Raw genomic sequence first — 19,723 nt, 5'->3', positions numbered from 1 at the left:
TTCAATGAGTAAGCATTCCGAGTTTGAGCAGCTCAAAATCACACCATTTACTCAACTTAAGTTAACTTCCCCCCAATTGAGCACGAGCGCTGATTTTCAAAGTGAAAAGGAAATGATTGCGCCCAGGACAGTAGAATTTAACTCAAATTCGAGTTTCGTTTACTCAGTGTCGTATTTAGCACGGTAACAGTAACAGTACAGTAAAATTTACTCAGATCCGATCAGATTTTTGCTCAGTAAATTGAACTCCAATTTGAATTAAATTCTACGGCCGTGTGCCCAATGAGAATGCATTATAAGAATCTTCCTCCTTAAATATCGAAACATTTAGTGTTCTCATATTTTTAATGAGTATAAAATTAGTTTTTTTTTTTTTTAATTATGTTACGCCATTCTGTACATTCATCGAACTTGCATGCAACATTGTTTGAGACTTGGCCAGCAAGCTTATTTCTGCGAATAGCTCGCGAGATGTCTTTAGTGAGTTCCATGACGATATATTTATGGAAAATTTATTTAAAGGGCTACGTCTGTTTGTCTGTGATACTATATTCTATTATATTGTTCGATTCCTGGTCCATTCTAGAAAATCTGTCGTGTTGGTTTTACTTTCAAAATCCTTGGGCATTTTAGTTGCTACATAAAATTCAAATTTAGGATTGATTGACATCGACAACACTCGATTAATTACTGTTGAAGTGCTTCATAGAAAACTCCAGGTTGAGAGCAGGTATAAGCACGTGTGAGATCTTCAAAGTAAGAAAGACGAAGAAGCCTTATAAACATCTTCCTCCTTAAATAAAGTTTTATCGAGGTTATAAAAAACTCTACAAGTCTTAACCATGGTTTACAGAACCTTCATAAATTCCAAATTGTATCTTGGGTATTGGGCAGTTCAACGCCAAAAGACGAATCGGAAAAAAGCACGACCTTCTCCGATTTGGATAATTGTGTGTTATGGGCAATCATTCACACTTTTGCACAAATTCGGCCATTTGGGATCAAGTAATTTTAGTCAAAATGGCGCCTTTATCGTTTTCCAATAAATTCTAGCACGCAAACGTCACTTCTGATCAAAGTTAAGTCTGATACAAAGTTGTTCATACAGATATAGTCTTGTCGAATTTTGTAATTTTGAGTAAAAACTCAAAAAGGGTGTTACTCAAGTTTTCAAAAGTATACCTTAAATTTTTTCAATTTAAAAAAGCGAACTTTTGAACTATATAAAACTACGGACACTTCAAAATTGACAAAAATCGTAGCGCAAGAATTAAAAGTACTACTAGTACGCTTATTTATGAAATTAATACGCCGGAAACAATATTTGAGACATACTAAGCTAGCTAACAATGAGTTTACAAATTTTACCAAAAGTTGATGTTCTACGATTTTTGACAATCTTTAAGTGTCTAATGATGTTAAATATTCCAAAAGTTTGCCTTTTTTATTTATATAAATTGAAGAAAGTATTATATCTAAGCTTTGAGATATTTCAGCTATCAACACTTTTTTTAAATTTTTACTCAATACTACTAAACAAAATTACCGTGTTTATGTTTCCCAGAAAAAAAACCTTTACTTTTCTCAACAACTTTGTTTCAGACGTCATTTTGATCAGAAGTGACGTTTTCGTGCTACAATTTATTAAAAAAATGACAAAGACGCCATTTTGAATAAAAATACAAGATCCAAAATGGATGAATTTCAGCAAAAAGTTGAATGATCGTCCATAACAAACAATTATACAAAGTTTCATGCAAATCGAAGAAGATCGAGCCAACAAAAATGTTCTATTTTAGCTAATTGGCCTGGAACTGCTCTATTGTCTAGAGGTATTTCTCATCAGTATGAACCAAACTTATAGATGTCGGCATGGTTATCCGAATATTGTGTAGGTTGTCATCACGAAGAAATTCACGCCTCTAGACTTCAACACCCAAGCAAAGCAGTATATATCTAGAGATGGATAAAATAGTTCTTTTCACTGAACGGTTCCGAGCCGTTCAATGCACTGAAAAGAACTAGTTCTTTGGAACAGTTCTTCCGTTCTAAAAAAAAAAAAAAAAATGATTCAACGTGGCAGTTCAAGGTTGCTTGGAGTTTCTAATCAAAATTGATCAAAAATGTTTGGACTGCACTTTATACCGATAATGTTAAGAAACAATTGTGGAATAGTTGTTACTTATTATATTTGGCATTCTAATAATTTTGATTGCAGCTGTTTCTGTTTTCAGATGTCTTCCATGTCATCCAAAATAGAGTTTATTTCTTGAATAAACGTAGGTTCTCTTTTTCAAAACAATATTAAATAGTTAATTTGTTCACTAATATCAAAAACAACATATCAAGAAGACTGGCAACTCTTCCGCTTTTTCAAACGCCATCTACCGCTCAAAGGTTAACCCTTCATAAGTCAGTGGCAACTCTATGGCCACAAACAATTACATTTTAGTCTGGATTTCAGGAATTTTGAAGCACGCTCAAAAAAAAAAATACACCTCTTGAAAATCCAGATTTGTTCACACAAATTTTTTGAGTTATTTTATTAGAAATAAAATTGTTTTTGGTCATTACACCATGTGAACTTTATATTTATTTGTAGTACGAATTGATTGCATGCTTGGTTCGCTCGACCTTATAAAAGGGTGGATACGAAAACAAAAAATTGATAACGAATATTCCAATCCAACCTCAGAAGAGAGGTTTGCGTATGTGCTCATAATTGTTAGTGCTGCTTCCAACTTTGGTCAAGAACAGCTCTTATCCCATCCTGCTTCATACGGGCCTCATCAGAACTTACAAACACTGGTATACCCGCTGCTCAGCTTTATATAGCAAAACAGGCGAAATAAAGTGCCTATGGCTACTTGGACTGTATTTATCTCTAGGATTCTGACAAAGTTGCTGGTCTATTTGATATGATGTCTTCGATAATATAGTATCGATTATTCAGTGAGTTGGGAATAAAGCTCTGTCCTAGAATCTTAGTCTCACATGCACCCTCTAAGTGGCTGTTCATAAACTACGTAGACCGAGGGGGGCGACAAGCGCAACGCTATTTTTTCTGTCGCTTGGATTCTGGCAAAATTTCCAGTCTTCTTGGTATGATGTCTTCGCTTTAAGTCCATCACGAACATTTTTAACTCCATTCGCTTAATACATTGATGAAATTATTTGCTACCATTCTGCGGTAGGTATATGGAAAATAAATTTCTAGAAAAATCATTAACGCCATATGGAGTACTTCACCAATTCCCGACTGCACTCGTGCTTGCCTCTCCTTCCTGGAGGGGGGGCCAGAGCAGCTCGAATCGAACGGTTGTAGGAGTTAGTACTGTTAGTGCCAAAAAGCAGGTTAACACCACACATCGAGAAGGATCATACTCGGTACTACAAGAAAGCTGCATTTGTTTGTTAATATCAGTGAACAACGACCTCTATCGGACTAGAAGGGAGAACCGTATATCTAGGCGGGGGTTAGTACTAAGGTCAATTTTGACTTAATTCGCGCGGTTTCGGGGGGGTGGGGAGGGGTGGAACACAGAGAGGTCGTCAGTGAAGTAAGGACGCAAACAAATATTTTCAACAGCAAGGCAAGAACAACAACAACGATCGTTCAACGGTATAGTAACCTGCTTGGCCAGATGGCAAGCTCGGGCCGGCGAGTTAATGATTTCGTAGTAAAACACGGAAAAATTGAGCGCCAGGCCTAACCGAATCGGGTGCGTTGGTTGCATTTTCGTTTTCGCAATATCGAACGCTTCCTGATACGATTTCTGCGAATCTTCAACCACGGCTACAACAAAAGAACAAGAGGTAAAGAGAGAGAGAGAGAGAAAGTATAGAGATAAACAGATGAAACAGTAGGGTGGGTTTTTTTTTTGGAGATGGATGAGCACATGACGGGGTGGGTAAAATGGCGGCTTTATTGGGTTAGCACCGATTGACCTATAAACCACAATGAACGACCAATGGGATTGTGTGGAAGGAACGCTTGGTCCGCTTGGTTGATATCGCTCAACCCATTCCGGAAATGCAATTAACCATGTCATCCCTCTTTCTGAAGTGATTGCGTGAGTGTCCGATGTGTATTTTATTTTGATTTTGATCGATTTTCCTTCTTCCGGTTCCCAAAAAAATAACAGAACGGTATAGCAGAAAGTTCTATAAATAGTGCTAAGGAATAAATGGTGGTAGTGACCTGTTTCGCCAGCTGGCAGGCTTTGTCTGGAGAGTTTAGGATCTCGTAATAGAAGACTGAGAAATTGAGCGCGAGACCCAACCGGATGGGATGTGTTGGCTGCATTTTGCCTTTACTAATTTCAAAGGCATCCTGGTAAGCGGCTTGGGAATCGTCTACTACGGCTGTAAGTGGTGAGGTGGAACGCATGATCGCAAAGATAAGACAACAATAACAACGAGAAGATTGAGAGATGGTGATTAGTGGTTTGCTGGGCGGCAGTAATGATGGTTCGGCCGATGACCGTCGCCGGATGTTGCCGTCCTGACGCTGCTTTGCTGTCCAGCAGGATCGAGCGGAACCGGTAATACTTACTGTTGCGGGTTTCTCCTGTGGCTACCTCGGCTAGGTATCTGTAGTAATCTCCCTTCATTTTGAGGTAAAACACCTTACTTTCTGGATTACTGGCTTTGGGGATCAAGAATTTGTCCAGCAGGCCCTGCAAGTGGAGAAGAGAAGGAAGTTTTATTATTAACGGAACGATTGGGGGCAATGGTTGATTTGAACATGCATTGGAAAACTTAGTCTACTTGTATTTCTCATCAGTATGAACCAAACTTATAAATGTCGGCATGGTGTTCCGAATACTGTGTAGGTTGTCATCATGGAGAAATACACACGCATGTAGTAGCGTTCAGCGCCCAAGTATAGCACAGAAATCTTAGCATTCATTAAATTTTCAGAAACAAGAAGAAGAAACAACCGCAGCTGCCATACATTCCACACACTGACACAAAAACATATAATTAAATGAATTGTAGACTCCGAACTTTAATAAAATTTGACAGTTGGAAAGTTATCGACTAACCCTGCTATCCGAGCGTGGGTATTTCTGACAGACAAGAAGTTAAATTTTGGCAACCGTGGCTGAGTTTTGCTCGAAAACCGATCGATCGGTAACACAGAGATTTTCGAACATAAGAAATAACTTTCGAAACGTCACTTTTAACCACAAGTTAAATTTAACTCGGCAAATGGTTCCTAGCCAAAATAAATTCTTCTGAGATACGTTCTGGCACAGGTTCTGGTATATTTGACACTACTATGTAATCACAACCGGATTAATTATGTCTGCTTCTTAAAGCTCATTTCCTGACATTTTCTGTGAGGTTCTGCGGATAAAGGGTGTCCCACTTCAAATTGCATCACGGAAAAAACGTTTGTCCCGAATATCAGGCATTTTAATTTTTTTGGAAGTTTGAGAGTACCAAATATCGTTTATTGCACGTTTAAGGACAATAGACCTATAGATGAGTGCACTGATGGAGTTGAGTTCACTCACTCGAGAAAAACTGGCTAATCATGAACGCTAATTGCGGTAAGTTTCAACTCAGATTAACCTTTAATACTGTTCGTGATTGGAGAATCTGCCAAATGTTTGTTATGAATAGTATTAATTATCATCGACGTCGACAGCAAAACAGCCTGCCATTCGTGATCGTGAGTGTATCCGAGGATAATACCGGTTGGAGATGAACAATGTACATTCCTGGTGGTAAGCTCCAACCGGCACTATCCTTGGATTAAATCTCAATTAAGAATATTCAGCTGCTTTGATGTCGACATCAGAGGGGTTGGAATTAAAAGTTAATCCGAGTTGAAGCTTACCACTATTAATGTTCATGATTAGTAAACATTGCCCGCAGCTTGTGCCACTTTTTCTTGAGTGAGCGAACTTTCGTCTATAGGTTTTCAAGTTTGTTTTGCATCCACTCCTCTCTTATCCTAGAACCTTATGCCGCTGGTACACTTGTATGACAAACTATGAACATGAGCATTATTTGTATCAAGTCTGTTCCAGTTAGTATTTGGTCGCTTCTTTTTAATTACTGTAGCGCCTCTAGTTGTCGTAGCAAGAAACTATTGGCAGCGTTTTGATTTGTTTATTTAGAAGTGAAAATTTCATCAGGATTCAGATACTTGATCAAAAGTTATCGAAGAAGATCGACATTTTGACGGACGAGTTTCAGAAAACGTAAAAATGGACTTTGGACAAATCTCCGGATAAATTCAAATTTGTCTTTGCAGATAAATTCGCTCGCAAGTTGATGATTTGGCAAGGCATCTGCTGTTGCGGAAAGAAAACAAAGGTTTTCATCACTGGAGCGACTATGAATGGACAACTTTACAAGGAGGAGTGTCTCCAGAACATAATTTTGCCGTTCATTCAATCACACGAAGGTCCCGTAAAGTTCTGGCCTGACTTAGCCAGCTGCCATTACAGCCGCGATATCATAGAATGGTATAAGCAGAATAATGTCGATTTGAATGAGGTATATTAAAAGTATCAATCCCCCAAGTTGTCCAGTTTTTCGTCCCATTGAAAAATTTTGGGCAATTATCAAGTGCAAATTGAAGAAATGTGGCAAAATAATCAAAACATCATCTGATTTGGAGAAGTGGTGGAAAAGGATGGTAGATGAGTTTGACAGTACTAATGTGCAAGAAACGATGATAGGTATTCCGCAAAAAGTTCAAAAATTCATCCGAAAAGCCGACGAATAATTTGTGTTGTATTCTTCTGTATTCTTCCATTAAAGCTAAATAAAAATCCTTCAAAATGATACGTTTAGCGTTTTTGTACTTCATTTCCCCTTGGAGAAATAACCTTTTTTTGTGCGGCCAAATTCTAAATGGAAAATACTTTAATAGATCATGAGCACATCCATGGTCACGCTTGTATAGTTTTAGGATTTGCTAATAATTTATTATACAAATAATGCTCATGTTCACAGTTTGTCATACAAGTGTATCCGCGGCATTACTTCTTTCTAGAATCTTGTAGTTGTTATTGTTTCTTTATGAAAGAGACTTTCAGCCCAAAGCTGGCTCGACTCCGGATATTTTCTCGTATCTTAAAATTTGACCATGTTTAGTTTAGGCTGCTATGTTTTGAAATAGTTTGCTTAACATCTGATAACCAATCGTTTCGAGCTTTTCAACTTCTTGAATTTTGCTAGTAAGGAAAATGGATGTAATGTCGGCCTAAATGCCCCTAATTTGGACCCATACATAAATTCAACAATCGACTAAATTTTCAATAGCGACCAAAAATAAACATAAGTACCGTCCCAATGACGCGTTCATCTAGATAAAATTGACAAATAGCAGATTTTTAGCGATGGGCCCAATCTTAGATCCATAGGCAAACATTAGAGCCATTTCCCCTATTTGAAACTTTTCGTGCAAGGCTGATTTTATAGACCTGCTGACAGTTATGAAAAGATCAATTCAGTGTTAACATTTCAAAGGAGCGTAATTGCTTTTGTAAACAATGGCTTTAGTCGTCGATTTCTCGCGAATGAAAGCTCACACATGAAAATTAATAAAACCAACAAGTAGAGGAATGTTTCCTCTACCAGCTAGCATTGTTAATTTGGTGGGGTGAGCTTTAGTTCGCGAGAAATCGACGGTTAAAGCCATTGTTTACAAAAGCAATAACGCCCCTTTGAAATGTTGACACTGAATTATTACAACGTTATTTTTGTTGCTTTCTCAGGCGCTCTTAAGGGGCACGCACATTAGATCCGTTTGCGTTGCGTTGACGTAAATTTGGCAGTTAGACAATAGATTTAGCTGTCACTTTGCCGCAACGCATCCGATCCGGATCTAATGTGCGTGGGCCTTTACGGTACGTACCTTACCTACGACCAAGAAAATTTGTTTCAAAAACCGAACGAACTGAAGCGCTTAACTGCTTCATAATTATTCCTTACCTCGTGTTTAAATAAGAACTTATATTTTGAAAGAAACTCAGGAGTATTTTTGTTTCCTCAAAGACACCTCTTCGGACTATATGAGACGTGTTCATTGGCGTAGATAATGGGGGTGCCAAGGGGGTCAGGCCCCCTCCTGAATTATCTCGTCCCCCCCCCCAGGAATTTTGGGTGTGTTTTTTTATGCACCGGTATTTTGTTAAGCCACTGCGAGGTTAATTTATTATTATTTTTACGAATATTTACTTGTCTTAATGTTCTAGACTAGAATAAACATTGTCGAGAATTTATGTTATATCAACATTTAATCGATATTATAATAAGACGTCTTCACGCTCTACAAATTGACCAAGAGTCTTGGATTATTTTTAGACCTCAGGAAACTTCGTAGGACTTCTAAGAAGTTCAGGGAAAATCGTAAAAAATTAACGAAACTTAATAGAAATTCTGGGAACTTCATAGAGATTCAGAAAAATTCGTAAAAACTCAGGGAGCTTTGGAAAAGTTATTTTGTTAGTTAAGTTTTGGAATCTTCGTAGAAGTTAAACATTATTTAATTTCAGTAAACCTCATTATTGCTCGGGGATCGTCATATAATTTTTGAACACCTATTTGAAGCCTCATGAGCTTGAAATATTTCAGGGATTACCTACATTACGTACGTTCGCGGAAAATCAACGAGAAACGTAGAAGTTTTGTGATTTTCGTAGCAGAAGGTGTATATAATTTCATATAAGTGCAGGGAATTTTGAAGAAGATTTAAAAATAGTTCAGTAAAGTTCTAAGAACTTCAGGGATCCTCGCTTCAGTTTAGGTAACTTCATTGCAGTTTGCCAGAAATCTTTCTTCAAAAAAGCTCAATGAACTTCTTGGAAGTTTTGGGAAAGTTCGTTAAATTTGAAGGAACTTTGCGGATGTTCAAGAATATTTGAAGATAATGGGGTTCGTTCCAGAAGCACAAAGCTGTTCAGAGATCTTCGTAGAATGAAGAGAGATAGAAAAAATTATGGAATCAGAAAAAAAGTTCTGGAAACCTCGTATACAAGTTTTGGAAATCTAATGGAAATATGGAGGCGAACCAGCCTAAGGCTGAAAGCCTCCTAAATAAAGCTAAATAATAATAATAATCTAATGGAAATATACGACTCTATGTGAAAGGTCAGAAACTGCTGGGCAAGATCAAGACAGGCTCAGAAAAGTTACAGAACTGCCAAAACCAGTTGAGGTACTTCTCTTTGAATATACTCAATTACAAACTTTACTTTGAATTAATCATTTTGTTCGACCATTTTTCACAGAGATGGCGCTGTTCCGCTGGTAGGAAGTGATAAAAATCCCCATATAGAAATTGAAAGAAGTGCGAATAATTCGCTTCCATATTCAGGTCAAAAAAAGTGAACGACAACCTAAAGAAATTAGTCAGGGGCTTTGTCGTTCAGTTTTTTCCCGGAAATTAATGCTAAACAAGCTACAATTAAATAAAAATGATTTTTCCCCATACAGTTTTACCTGCTTTACTACCAGTCCCAGAGAGCCAAAAAATTTAAATTTGAGAGAGAAATTCTCTCTCACGAGCTCAATCTCTGAACATGCCATGTATTTTGTTGACACTCGATTTGTGATTTCCCTTTCACAGATTACAAAATAGAGTACCTGACACTACAAAACATGTCTGGTACCTCTATATATGCATTTGCTTTAACATTTGAAGTCCCTCCTTTTTTACATATTCTGCGCAAAAGATACTTTATGCCCCACCCCATACATAAAATTCGGCGGGAAATTCTGTGAGGGGTGAGCTATTTTGTGTGCAGAATGTGTAAAAAAGGAGGGACTTCGAATAATAATCTAAATGCATATATGGAGGTACCAGACATGTTTTGCACTGCAGTGCCCTCTGTGAACAATTATAGGAAAACAGATTGTGTCTAGTTTCCGATAGATGTCAACGCAAACAACAGCTGTGACATCTGATGGAACATGAATGCAGAAGCTTGACAAAATGATCAATTAAAGTTAGAGTGCATTATTAGCAAATTTTATTTGAAATTTACCGCGACAGCAATTGATCCACGTACATTCAGTTTTTATCCCTCTCTACTTGAATTTGAATGTGAAATTGCGAAGAATATGTTGTAATATAATAAAAAATAGTATTTACAACCCTGCTTTGAAGTAACTTTCACACAATCCCTCATCTCAACCGCTCTCAGTATTCAAAATTCCTGGTGTTGACAAATGCAAGCATTTTTATTAGCTTTCATACAGACAACTTTAAAATCTATCTGGCATCCCTGGCTGTCAGTTTTAATTCACGGCTTACATATATCAGGCTAGCTACTCCGCTCCTGTATTTTTTTTGTGTGAGAATCGGTGAAATAAACAAACAAGTTTTCATTGCCAATATACATCAATTTTCAAATTTTTCCAATAAAAGTTATTCATCTGAGGTCTAAAAATCAGTTCAAGTTCATGATAACCACCTTAAATGCAATGAAAAATGCAACAGCAATTAAATAGCCGGTTTAAAATGTCAACAAATTGTTGCCTCGTGCCCTTGAATGTCACATCCGTGGTGTGGGATCTCATTGGGTACCGTAAGAAAACCCCCCGAAGGGGCCGGCTACGATGCTCCAACTGTGTTGGATGTTCAATGCAGCGTTGCCAGATTGTTTTAAAGTTTATCGGTATCAAAGGTTTAAAAAAATCGGTATTTATCGGTATTTACTATTTTAATTTATTTTATATTTTAGCTGTTTTTGAAAGCGAAAATTTTAACTTTTGGACTATGATCGGAAAATTCTGAAAGAAAACTCCGGGGCATGTTTGAATTAACTTCTGAAGGAACATCCAGAGAAAGAAAAAAGAAGCTCTTCTGGACGAAATTTGAGGAAAGTTCTAAGAAAAGTCGGAGAAACATCCGGGAACTACCAACACAAGAATTGAGAAATTTCTAGTGAATATTCATAGAAACCATCGGAAAAAATAGGATAGCACATCCAAAGGAAGTCAGAAAAGTTTCGGAAAATTGAAGTAAATTCCAGAAGTAGCCAGTTCTAGGGGAAGACAGAAGAAGTTCGGATAAACCTTCCAATGAAAGTCGAAAATCTATGATTTATGGACACTAGACTTATGCAAAATTTGAAATTTTCGCTCCACAGTGCTCAAACGGTTCCAAATTGGGCCCTGATTAGCCTCGCAAAATTTGAACTCATTTAGTGAGAAACTGAATTGGCACAAACCATTTGAAGTTTATATGGGTCAGTTTCTTATCAAATGAGTTTATACTTTCGGATGCTAATCAGGACCCGATTTGAAACCGTTTGAACACTGGGGAGCAGAAATTTCAAATTTTGCATCAGTCTAATGGACACACTTCCAGAAGAAGACTGAAGAAACTTCCTAAAGATGCTGACAGACACTTCTTAAGGTAGATAAGAAACTTCTGGAAAAATTCAGAAGCCTACGGAACAGTCGAAAGAAGCAAGGACATAATTCCGGAAGAAAGAGATTTCTGGGAGATGTTCTAATGATCCAGCAAATTGTCCTGATATTCATAAAACATCCCTGAAGACACCGCAATGCCCCTGAAGTTTTCAGAACATTCCTGAAATGGACTTAGGAATATTCCATAATTCCACGGAATCCCTTAAAAGTTCTTGTAGTTTTCTTGACGTTAATGAGACTTTTATAGAGTTATCTGATCATCCTCCAAGTACTCGGAACTTCCCTGATTATAATGAGGCTACCTGAATATCTATAATCATCTTTGAAGGTACCTGGACTTTCTTGAAGTGCTCTCAAAATTTTCTTGAATTTATTGTATCATTAGCACTAAAGATCACTGATCTTCCCGATTTTAAAAATTTTTATTCTTGGCACGGAATTTCCCATAAAATGTTTTCACAATGTTCTAATGTTCATGTAACTTCCCTTACGTTTCCTAAATTTGTAGAGCATAGTTTCTCGGAAATTCTTTAAAATATCAGCATTTCTTTTAAAATTAATTGATCATCAGGGAGCGTCCCTATTTTTCTCTCTGTTCTCTCATTTCTCTGAAACAAATTTAAATTTCCTGAAAGCCATTAAATTTCCCTAAAGTTCTTTGAACTAGTGAATTTTCCAAAATATTTCTGATGTTTTGGTAAGTTCACTGGAGTTCGCTGGACTTTCCTTAAATTTTCGGGTTTTGGAATTTGAACAGAAGTTAATGAAACTATCTTTAATTTATTGGATATTACTCAAAAGTCTAGACTTTTCTGAAGTTTCAGAACTTCTTAAAAGTTCCTGCAGCTAGTGTGAATCCGCAATAAACATCTGGAAACATCCCTGATGTTCAGCGAAAGTTGAAAAAAAAAAAAACTGGTGTGAGAAGACGGAAGCGATGGCTGAAGAAGCTTCCAAGGGTGTTTGAAATAAGTTTTCGGGAGGAATCGAAAATTAAGTTATGGTGTAAGGTGGAGGAAAATTCAGGAAGTAAAAAATGAACAAAAACTTTAGGAAGTTAAATAATGTTTAAAAAGTATATCGCGATTCTCTAAGAATAACCGGAGAGAGCCATCGACAGTTTTCTCGATTCATGGGTAGCCAAAAACGGTGAAGAAATGGAAACATTAGTCAAAAGAGTATCAATCATATGACATTTTCAAAGATGATTTTTTTTAAAGAATATTGCGGGTTTTAAAAGTTTGGGTTATTCAAAAAGGTACAAGTCTCTCTCAGTAATTTTTACCGAAATTCGAGCGCGGGTAGGCAAACATAATTTTGATCATTTAAAAATCGGTATAAATCGGTATTCAATTTCAAAAATCGGTATTCTGAGGAATCTTATCTGTATATAGGTATCTAGTTCGGAAATCGGTATAAATACCGATAAATCGGTATATCTGGCAACGCTGGTTCAATGTCAGGAAAAAGGAACTGCTGCCGAAACACGAAGCTATTAGTATCCCTACACGGTAAGAAAAAAGTACCGAACGGCCAGTTCGCTTTTACCTACTTCTGACTAGTCTTTTCTCCTTTTAATGTTGTCAAAAACCGAGGAGCAAAACCACCCAATAGGGATAGTAAACTGTGGGAACCCAACGTTAAGTATAATCATATTCACCTACTTTTGGATACAATCAAATACATTATATTAACAATATGATCCACTCTTTCGCTTAGGTGGCAAACCGAATTTTTAGCGATGAAAGCACCTCTGTGGCCAAAAAGGCTACCAATGTATTTGTTTATGGTCACGAGGGGTAAACCAAATGAAAATTTGTTTAATATTTCAAATGAATCTATTTCAGCATTTTATTTTATTTGATGACAACAGTGACATATCAGACAAAGTTTATTAAGTGATATATTAAGTTATATGCACAATGTAATTAATGAAAATAATTTGACTCTTACTTTTGTAATAAGTGCTATATTCGCACCCCTCGATTGTAATTGAATGATTGTTGCTGACCTTTTTCAACGCTAGATGGTGCGTGAAGCAATATTTTGCGGATCGCCATTACAACATTTGGAAAAAACATGAATGGATCATATTGTTAATATTCGATATAATTGATACAACTAAATTACTTTTGGGTAGAAAGCTAGTGGAAAATTCCGTACGAATTGCACACAAGTAAATGAAAACTACTTTAACCGCTTTACCTACTTTTGGGTTCCTGCTCTATAATGCTGAGATTCAAAAGAACTTTATTTTGTTGCAGTTTCTTAGAGCTGCTTGAGTTGCGGGTTTGCCACCATCTGCCAAAACCCGAATGAATTCAAATCCCGTCTGGCACGTCAAAAACCCATGACCTGTGAAAAAAAAAAAGATTTCCCTTCTGCACTGTTTACTTTAACGATTCTAATGACGTCACTTCAGCCTACTTTGGTTGATCAACTGAGCTAGCCTGGCATATGTGCCTGCGTCACTTTGTTGGAAGAATTCACACTTGTTTTATTTTGTATCTGTGATGCTCGTGCGAGTGAATGAATTTTCCCATGCTTGAAATACAGTCAACCCTGCCAAACTCGATATCAGCCTCGTAACGTGGGTCGATCATCTTTTCGTGGTACGTTACGGGAGGTAAGATCTATCACCGATTCCTAGTTCTGACTTCTTCAAACTAGAGGAACAGGATTTTTCAGTAATCAAAGGAACGCATCTTAGCCCTTTTTACTTTGTATACCTTGTTAATAGTGATAAGTCCTCGGGTTGCTTGGACCAAGGATGATCTTGAAACGAGGCAAAAATTACTTAGTTAGTATTCACCTATGTGATTCCTTATCTTCTATTCGTTGAACTCTAGTTTGATTAAGACTAGGGTTCTGATTAAGACTAGGGTTCTGATGCATGGTCATTATCGATGTCATTGCTTAATTTTGTTGTCAAGAAATCCTATTTTGAATGACATAAGGGCGCGTCTTTGGAGGGTGCTCTCAATCTTCGAAAGGGTATAAATAACGGGACCTTTCATTTAGAATAGATTCCTTGCGATGAAGGCAAGAATGACAACTGTATCAAGATCGAATATTTCATCATTTCTTAATAGTGATGGAGTAATACCAACAATCAATACGAAACTAACGATTTTAAATTGGCTCACCACTTTAGTAGCCTATTGGTCCCAAGCAAACGATTAACGTACCCTATTCTAGTCGAAATTCTAGTACTACGCAATGTTTGTTTTGATTCGCTATGAAAGTTTGACAGATAAAATGAGGGGTTATTGGTTTTTCGTACGTTTCGAGGGGTGAATCGATTAGCTTGGGACCGAAGAGAGTACCAGAGCTGAGCCAAAAAGTTGAGCACGTTATTTTGGGACCTTCTAGTCTTAGAGTTACCTCTATGGTAATACCATAGAGGTAACTCTAAGACCACTGGGTCCCGAAGAAAATCATTATTATTTTTGGCTCACTCAGTACCAGAACAACGGTCCCAAGCAGTCCCAAGCTATTTCACTCACCCCTGCATGTTCTGCATGAATCCACACACCCCTGATGTTATCTGTCAAACTGTCATAGCGAATCAAAACAAACATAGTGTAGTAATAGAATTTCAACTAGAATAGGGTACGTTAATCGTTTGCTTGGGACCAATAGGCTACTAAAGTGGTGAGCCAATTTAAAATCGTTAGTTTCGTATTGATTGTTGGTAATACCAAAGAGGTAACTCTAAGACCAGAAGGTCCCGAAGAAACGTGCTCAACTTTTTGGCTCACCTCTGGTACTCTCTTCGGTCCCAAGCTAATCGATGCACCCCTCGAAACATTGGAAAATCCACGAACGACTCATTTTATCTGTCAAGCTTTCATAGTGAATCAAAACAAACATAGTGTAGTACTAGAATTTCGACTAGAATGGGGTATGTTAATCGATTTGCTTGGGACCAATAGGCAAGTCAAGTAGTGAGCAAATTTGAAATCGTTAGTTTCCACCGGTAATACGACATGCACTAAACTAAGGATACGGGATGTACTACAATAGATCAAATTACTGGTCGGAGGGGTTGTATGTCCCGAACAGGGGAAAACAAACTCGATATCAATTAAATCGAGTTAGGGAGAATATATCGAGCTATGGAGGTGAATTTGAGCCCGACAAACCGACCGTGCTAATACGGATATTAAAAAAATCCGATGAATCATTCTTCTTTTCTACATCAGCTCCACCTATTCGACTGTGTACACATCTTACTATTTGTTTACGTAAATTACAGAAGTATGCGTACTAACTCAGGTATAAGATTACTGCACACACACTAGTGCGCCATCCGATCGAATGAGTGCGAGTAGGACCGATTCACACTATAGTCACTATATGTATAGTCTGGCGGATGGAATTTCGATCTATCAATATATTGTAGACCAACAACTGAAAAGGTACTATCAACTTTTATAAACAAAACGTTGATTATTCTTTCCACTCCAATCGAAGGTAAATTAACAGCATTATCGGATAGGGAAAACTTTCCACAACCTAAAGATGGTGTTAGTTTGCGTAGGCAAGCCTTGAGTAACGAGAAAACGGTTTCCGAAGTTTTGTTCGCAATAGCTGATGTGCTCTTTTCAGTTGTGGGTTGTGATTTGCTCGATTGGTTCCGCTATTTGACAGCTCAATTGGTTCCCGAGATTCTATCCGCCAGACTATGAATATAGCGACTATAATTTGCACGTGTTCTGCCTCGTCAAATGCATGTCAAGCAAAAAATGACAGAACCCGAGTAGGAGAAAATAACTTACGAATACCAAATTGAGGTATGAAATAAGGTATAACGAACTAATACATAATTTAGTTAGTTAGTGATTGACTGTTCACTCCCGAGCAGGAGGAAATATTTAATGAATACCTAATTCTGACCTGATATAAAAATTTGGTGTTAATCAGCTTGACATAAGAGGTAAAATACCAAATAATAATGCCAACAAAAAAGCTTGCAAAATACTTACAAAAATTGATATTTGGATACCAAAAGACTACCTGTGTGTTATTGTTTTGGTTTTGTATTGCATTTTTTAAATAAACAAAATATTTTTAGTTTTTGATTGAATGATTTCCATTGTTTGGGAGATTTTTTATTGTTTAAATTTTAAACTATTTTTAGGATTTTTTCCCAAAATTACTTTAAAAATGTACCGTTATTTGTTATTTAAAATGTTTCCAAGAAGGCTTCACTTTTAAAAGTGTCGTTTTCTTGCTATGATTTATGAAAAATGTCGAACACGCCATTTTCAAACAAACAATTGCATGATTCAAAATTACAGAATCTTTGCACAAATGTGAATGATTACCCATAACAAATATTTATGAAGAGTTTCATGCCAATCGGCATTATTTTCGCTATTTGGCTTGAAACTGCCCATTTTGGAAGTAACCCGGAGTTCCATCATGTTAGGGCGAATATCGAACTACGGAGGGATCGAGTAAAGTATCCGAGCAGGGGAAAATAGCTTATGAAGACCTAATTCTGTTCCTGATTCCAAAATTTTGTTTCAATCATGTCAGAGGTAAAATACCAAAGAATAATACTAAAACATTGCATGCAAAATACTACAAAATTATATTTGGATACCAGAAGAATACGTGCTCAACTTTTTGGCTCAGCTCTGGTACTATCTTCGGTACCAAGCTAATCGATGCACCCCTCGAAACATAGGAAAATCCACGAACCCCTCATTTTATCTGTCAAACTGTTTTCAACACCCGAGCAGAAGAAAATAGCTTATTAATACCAAATTCAGGAACGGAAATAGGATAACTAATCAATCCAATAGCTCTTTAAGGTGTTATTGTTTAAAAACTGAAAGATCACGTTTTGTTATTTTGGTATTTATTTGATATTTTACGAAATATATCGATAACTGAATAATATCAAATGATGGTTTTATACCACAAGCATATCAAAATAAGATATCATACCACATTGAGATATTCATATGTTATCGGTTCCTGCTCGGGTAGTGATGTTTTTTTCAATTTTACCAAACTTCTCCACCGATTATCAACTTTATTTTCATTTTTGATTTCAATAATGGCAAATATGTCTATGATGCCCAGATGATGTACAGCCAAACGTCACCTTCTGGATTGTCAATTTAAACATTTTTGTTTTAAACGAAGTAAGGTACAATCGTGAATATAGCCAATGATCTATTGAGGGTTAAAAGACTTACCAATACTTCGTAGCAGATTTCCCTAAGTTCTTTCTCGACTCGTTCTCGGTATTCCCGGGCTAGTTGCTGTTTGCGGGCAGAGGACTCGGTTTTCTGTTCAATCGACGATATTACTCGCCATGACGATCTATTTATTGTGGATGGAAGAAAGGATAATTGGTATGGATTTTCAGATTGTTAAGAGGATTCCACAAAAAAGAAAAATTACCTTCGTGCACCGACGACGTTCTTGTAGGCGACAGATAGCAGGTTTCGTTCTTCGTTTGATAGTTCTACTCCGGTTTCTGTCACTGATTTCATCGCTTGTGCCATGTCGTCATATCTGCCCGGGGAATAATTTATTAGGCATTGGCATTCGGTATGGAAAGTGGATAGACAGTAGATCGATTCGACTCACCGTTCCGATTGTTCGGCCAGTTTAGCCTTCTGGACCAACTCCTCCTTGTCGACGGTAGACATTTTGCTCTGGTTCTGGTGGTGGTGGTGGTGGTGGTGGTGGTGAGTTAGCTGATGCTGCTTCTGTTACTGTCGCCGCTGGTACTGATGTTCCTGTTCGGGGTAAGAGGGAGATGAAGGAGGACACAATGTAGAAGATCGATCGGTTCGGTTTCGGTTCAGCAGCAGCGCCGCCGTGACGACACCGTGGTTGAGAGGCACGGTCACGCACAGGTCCAACAGAGACGACGACTTCAAGGTTTTTCAGCACTCAAACTATACTCGATGCATACAACACACTGACAGGTACAACTGCTTGGTGGTTGACGGTAAGTATCGATGCAAAAAATCGATAGTTGACCCCTGTGGAGAAGTAGGCGAGCGGTGCGGTGTAGTATGTAGTGACAGCAGCGTTGGGATGGGGATTCAGGGAGACTCTATTTGTTAATAATGCGGAGGATGGTGGTGTGTGGCAATGGGGAGATGGAGATCTCAAAAGTAGGACGACAGCGAGAGACAATGTGTAAATAGATCGGATCGGACTAAAAAAAAAGCCTTTTATAATGACGAGGGGTATTCCGATGTTTTTTTTCGCACTGTGCCATAATAGATGATATAATGCGGTTGCTAGCGAACTTTTCCCCTGCATCCACGTGATGCTTAATTAGCCGTAAATGGATTCCGTGGGATGCGCCTTCGACGGAGCAACAGATTTTGCCACTGCTGGGTGGGGCAATACCATAATCGAAGCTAGCATTGGAATGTCGTCCCGAAAGAAGTCCGATTGAATCGGTGAAAATTTGACGCACTAACGGTGATGGCGAGAGGGGGTAGCTTTAAATTATTGCGATGACTAAGCACCTCGAGGCAACGGCAGTATTGTACAGTTATATGTCAGTACGGTAATACACACTCACATGAGACGAACGCGGCGTTCCACGACAGAAACGTGACGCCCGAGTATGACGTAATACACGGCGCACTCACAGTACTGTCCGTAGGCAAATGTTTCTCCAAGTTTCACGCTGCGGGATTCCTTTCTAACTGTCACTGACTATTTTTAAAAAGAGGAAAACCAACGTAGAACTACGGAACCAGAATATTCTGGTCTCACACAACTTTGGAGCCGTCGTGTCGCTCCGGATGGACAGGTGCTGAAGCTGGAAACCGACTGTTCTCTTCTTGTGTGTCCTCCGGCTGTTCTGGCACAATGTGGAGCCGCCTCCTATCGAACCAAGTCTGCATCAGAGTAGCCTGGTATGTTTCCACAGAATGTGAGAGCCAGAGCCTACTTGGTGAGAGAGAGCGAGAGCGCGAGCACTAAGAACCGTGGGAATATCCTTATTTGTACTGTGCTCGATGGCTATGCTGCTAACTGCCTCCAAAAGTCCTGTGGTGTTCTCCATCATCATCATCGTCATCATCCGGTGCGGTGCGCCCGAACCTGCTGTAGCCCAGCTTTTTGTGCAACGAACGAATGAGTGAGTGTGCTTTCACACTATGTACTCTTGGTCGAAAACATAACAAAAGCTCGTCTCCTTATGTACTTCAATTCACGTCGCAGTAGTAAACCCCGTTGGCAGACAAATGGCCATGTAGAGCTTTCTTCATTGCGCCGTTGTTCTGGATATGGGCGCTCGCTGTTTCCTCTTTCCTCCCACATGTTTGCGCTA

At 38.1% G+C, this 19,723-nt stretch overlaps 1 protein-coding gene across 4 annotated transcripts in view; it reads right to left on the bottom strand.

The window, feature by feature from the left end:
* 14-3-3zeta (tyrosine 3-monooxygenase/tryptophan 5-monooxygenase activation protein zeta) overlaps positions 1-19,723 on the bottom strand; it is a 52,059-nt gene that overhangs the window by 5,698 nt on the left and 26,638 nt on the right. For 2 of the 4 annotated variants that reach the window (XM_065230181.1, XM_065230183.1), the window contains exons 2-6: positions 18,013-18,164; positions 17,824-17,937; positions 17,616-17,742; positions 4,556-4,679; positions 4,202-4,365 (exon numbers count right to left, since the gene is read on the bottom strand). In XM_065230181.1, the coding sequence (XP_065086253.1) occupies positions 4,202-4,365; positions 4,556-4,679; positions 17,616-17,742; positions 17,824-17,937; positions 18,013-18,074 (591 nt within the window). In that variant the 5' untranslated portion in view covers positions 18,075-18,164. Of the gene's footprint in view, positions 1-3,632; positions 3,797-4,201; positions 4,366-4,555; positions 4,680-17,615; positions 17,743-17,823; positions 17,938-18,012; positions 18,165-18,967; positions 18,993-19,723 lie in introns of those variants that run through there. The other 2 variants (XM_065230182.1, XM_065230184.1) reach the window with 2 other exon arrangements.

This window comes from Ochlerotatus camptorhynchus, unplaced genomic scaffold, assembly GCF_037179485.1.
Source record: "Ochlerotatus camptorhynchus isolate MF236.1 unplaced genomic scaffold, CSIRO-AGI_Acam_v1.1 ptg000328l, whole genome shotgun sequence".
In the NCBI taxonomy this organism is placed as follows: Eukaryota; Metazoa; Arthropoda; class Insecta; order Diptera; family Culicidae; genus Ochlerotatus; species Ochlerotatus camptorhynchus.
The sequence above is the reverse complement of the archived record's forward strand: the minus strand, read 5'-3'. Positions and strand labels throughout refer to the sequence as shown.